This window comes from Myotis brandtii, unplaced genomic scaffold (genome assembly GCF_000412655.1).
Source record: "Myotis brandtii unplaced genomic scaffold, ASM41265v1 scaffold1857, whole genome shotgun sequence".
In the NCBI taxonomy this organism is placed as follows: Eukaryota; Metazoa; Chordata; class Mammalia; order Chiroptera; family Vespertilionidae; genus Myotis; species Myotis brandtii.
Genome location: NW_005356893.1, coordinates 295982 through 299384, shown reverse-complemented (window position 1 = coordinate 299384; position 3403 = coordinate 295982). Strand labels below are relative to the sequence as shown.

Sequence of the window (3403 nt, the reverse complement as noted above, 5' to 3'; positions counted from 1 at the left end):
GCTGGAGGCTCGCCCTGCTCCGCTCCGGCCTCCGAGAAACACTCCTCGACGTGCCCGGCTGGCCATTCTGCCCAAGGCTCCCCCGGACACAGCACTTCTCCGGGGGAAAGACCCCCAAGCAAGAGAAAGGGTGTCACAGGAGGAAGAAGAGACCTAAAGTGAAACGAAGAAGAACAGAAACAGACGAAGCAACAGGTCCACACAGGGAGGCGAGCACATCAGGAAGCGTGTTTAATTGGCGCGACATGGACGACATACAGAGAAGCACGAGGAGGCCGGCCTGCCCCCTCCCGAGACACAGCTGGCGATCAGACAGGACCGCACCCCAGAAAGAGGCCGAGGGCTGGGGGGCGAACAAAGAAAACGCCGCAGCGGGGAGCCCTGCCCTTTTGTGTTTTGGGTAAGAGTTCCCCAAATTCCTTTCCTAAGCTGCAGGCTCCCATGGGGGTGCCAAGCCCGTCCGAGCCCTGCACTGGCCGCTCAGTTCTGCTCCCAGCAGACATTCTCGCCCCCACCTGAGGGATGGGAAACGGAGTCCCACTGAACCAAAATCACTTGCTCAGCGTCTGGGGCAGGTCCCTCTCCAGCAAAGACCTGGGTAATGACCATGGACAGCCCGGCCGGGCAGGGGCGGGGGCGGGGCGGGCTGCAGTCTGCATCTGTCCCAGTCCTCAGGAGTAGACAGAGCCTGGGCCTAGATGCCAAGACAGAGATGGGACCAGCTGTTTATTCAACAAAAGCCTTTTATTCATTCAAAAATCGACCATTGGGTTTATTCTGCAGATATTAAAAAAAGGGGGGGCCTTCTCATCACAGTGCCCTTACGCTAACTAACTCATCCCTGGGGGACACCTAGAGAGGGGCATCCGGGAAACACACCGTCAATAATGTGGGGCTGGAGGCCAGGGCTGAGGGGAGGCCACAGCCCCTGACTCGCCTCCCCACCACCGGCAGCCTCCCACCCTCGGGCATCACCTGTTTAGCCAAATGCCTTTGCAGCTCACCGCCACCAGGGGGCGCTCCCACATTCCCTTCTTGGATCCCTTAGATGTGGAAGCTGGGGTGGCAGGCATGAGGCTTTCTCCAGGGAGAGGCTGCCTCTGCCCAGGAAACTCGGGCCCCCCAATCTCTCCCACCCCCCCCACCCACACCCACACCCACACCCCCAGAGAGAAGAGACAAAGTCCCAGAAAGCTCAGGCGTGTCTGTTGTCTATGGAGCTGGCTGTCAAACAGGGGAGAGAGGGACACGTTCGCCTGACCTTCCCTGAACGCTGCCTAGTTAAACGCGGGAACCCATGGCCTTCTCCCAAGTACCATCCACACAAAGGGGCGCAGAGGCTGCGAGGAAGAGGCTGGGCCCTGCTCCTGGGCCCGGGAGTGAGGCTGGGCAGAGGGACCAAGAGCCAGGCTCCCCGCTGGTCTGGAGTCCCCAGGGAGCAGCATCGCACGGGGTCACAGGGCTGGGCCTCGGGTGGAAAAGGGAGAGGCCCACAGGCTGCTCTGGGTTCCCAGGGGCCACAGCCAGGGGCCTGGTGAGAGAAGGGGACAGGACTGTCCCTGCCTGGCAACCTCGGCACAAATGCCCGTGTCTAGCTCGCTCCCGGGAGGAAGGAGGGCCCCTGGCAGTCGGAGCTGTCTCGGGGCACGTCCCCAAGGTGCGCCCTGAAGCCTGGGCCCATGGTACCACTTGCTCCGGCCAAAAGGCATATCCGTGGCTCCAAACCAAAGGCCCAACCACCTCCCTGGACAGTGGAGGAAGGTCCCGCATGCAGATGCTCTACCGATGCCTGGGAATCGGCCTCAGCCCGAGGGGAGGGTGCGGGGGGGGCCATGTGCTTGATCCCAGAGAACGTTTAGCCACAGTCCCTTTCCCGCGATGCCTCCGGGGCAGGCTGTGCAACAGCATCCTTCCCGCTGGACCGGAGAAGCGGCTGAGGCTCAGGCAGAGGCCAGAAAGCAATCTGACCTGGGAGGGGCCCACTCTCTCTTCCCCTCCAGCCCCAAGGGGCCAAGTTCGTCTCCCGCCCTGGGGTCCCAGGTCAGAGCCAGGCAAGGGGACTGCGGGATTGGGAGGTGGGTCCTGGGCCTCCTGGGCCAGCGTCCGGAGCAGAAAGGTGACCACAGGGGCTCGAAGAGCCCGGCCTTCAAAGTCACCTGTGAAAATGGAACTGCTGCTCCCATCCCCGCAGGACCTGGGGGCTGACAGTGGGGGCAGCGTGCAGCCCACGGGCCCGTGTGTGTGAGAACGGCAGGTTCTGGGGTCGGCAGACATGCAGCCCACGGCAGAGCCCCTCTCAAAGGGCATCCTCTGGGGAGGGTCTGAGGCCTCATTAGCAGGAGAAGCCCGGCCTCCTGGGAAGTGCCACGTGGAGACGGAGGACAATTCAAAGTGGGGACAGGGGCCCGGCTCTAGGGCTGGGCTGAGCGGGCGATCAGCAGCGGGAACTCGACTCAGGTCCTAAACAGTCCGGGAGCTGCTCCTCGCCCCACACCCTCCTCTGGGCGAGGAACAGTTCTGGAGTCACCTGAGCCCACACCCCACACCAGGATCACCGTGCCCCTGAAGATCTGGCCGCAGACGCCCCGTGTCTGCTGGGGCTGGCACTGAGCCACACGCCAGCGGATCGGTACGTGCAGGAAACTCCCACTTGGAATCACACTGTGTCAGCACGGACGGACCTTCCACATCACTCAGCCAGGCCTCGGGGCTCTGCTGGGGGCAGCTGGGGCAAGACAGGGCCGGGGTGGCCCACAGTCTCGGAGCTGGAGCCGGCCTCGGGCTCCTGGCCTCCGTTCAAGGTCGTCTGGCTTTCCTGGTGGCCGTTCTGGGGCCGCCCTTTCTAGGGGCAGATGGAGCTAAAATTCTTCCTGTGAGCGCAGGTGGGCACAGCCCCGAGAGCAGCCACCACCTGTACGGGGTGACCTGCACCCTTCTCTTCCCTCCGGTCCAGCTTCGGCCAGGCGCCAGGCAGGCAGGAGAGCAGAGAGGGGAGCCTGCCCACGCGGAGGGAGGACGAGCCCCCACTTCTGCTCACCTGCGTGCCAAGGCCCCTCCAGTCCTCAGTCTTTCCCTCTGTAGCCGCCCTGCCTGGCGCCGGTCCCAGGCAGGACAAGCCGTCCGCTCTCCTCGCTGCTACAGACACCAAAGCAAGAGCCGAGAAACCAAAAGATGCCCCCCGTTCGTCCTCAGAAAGATGCTAAGGACCGGGGGGAGGACACAGGACCTCAGAGTGTGGACGGGAACAGAGGAAGGGGTTCAAGGAGGAGGCATCCGGGCCGGAGGGAACAGAGCGGTAGCCAGTTAAGAAGCCCGCCTTCCCCCTCTCCAAACATCAAGCACAGCATCTGAAAAAACAAAGTTTTTGGCTTCTCGGCCGCTGCTGGCAGGTGGGCGAGGGCTG

The 3403-nt window shown here is 63.2% G+C and overlaps 1 protein-coding gene across 1 annotated transcript; it reads left to right on the top strand.

Moving 5' to 3' along the window:
* Positions 1 to 204: 204 nt before the first annotated feature.
* Positions 205 to 3397, top strand: LOC106725743. Its single transcript, XM_014537951.1, has 2 exons — positions 205 to 1697; positions 1740 to 3397. The coding sequence occupies exons 1-2, from the start codon at positions 1298 to 1300 to the stop codon at positions 2243 to 2245; spliced, it is 906 nt and encodes a 301-aa protein (XP_014393437.1). The 5' UTR covers positions 205 to 1297; the 3' UTR covers positions 2246 to 3397.
* Positions 3398 to 3403: the final 6 nt, after the last annotated feature.

What these genes read in the sequence shown, in the direction of transcription:
- LOC106725743 (XM_014537951.1), top strand. Translation starts at nt 1,298, where the DNA reads ATGGCCTTCTCCCAAGTACCATCCACACAAAGGGGCGCAGAGGCTGCG. An exon ending in CCATGGTACCACTTGCTCCG is followed by an intron (nt 1,698 to 1,739) that starts GCCAAAAGGCAT and finishes AAGGCCCAACCA; the next exon opens with CCTCCCTGGACAGTGGAGGA.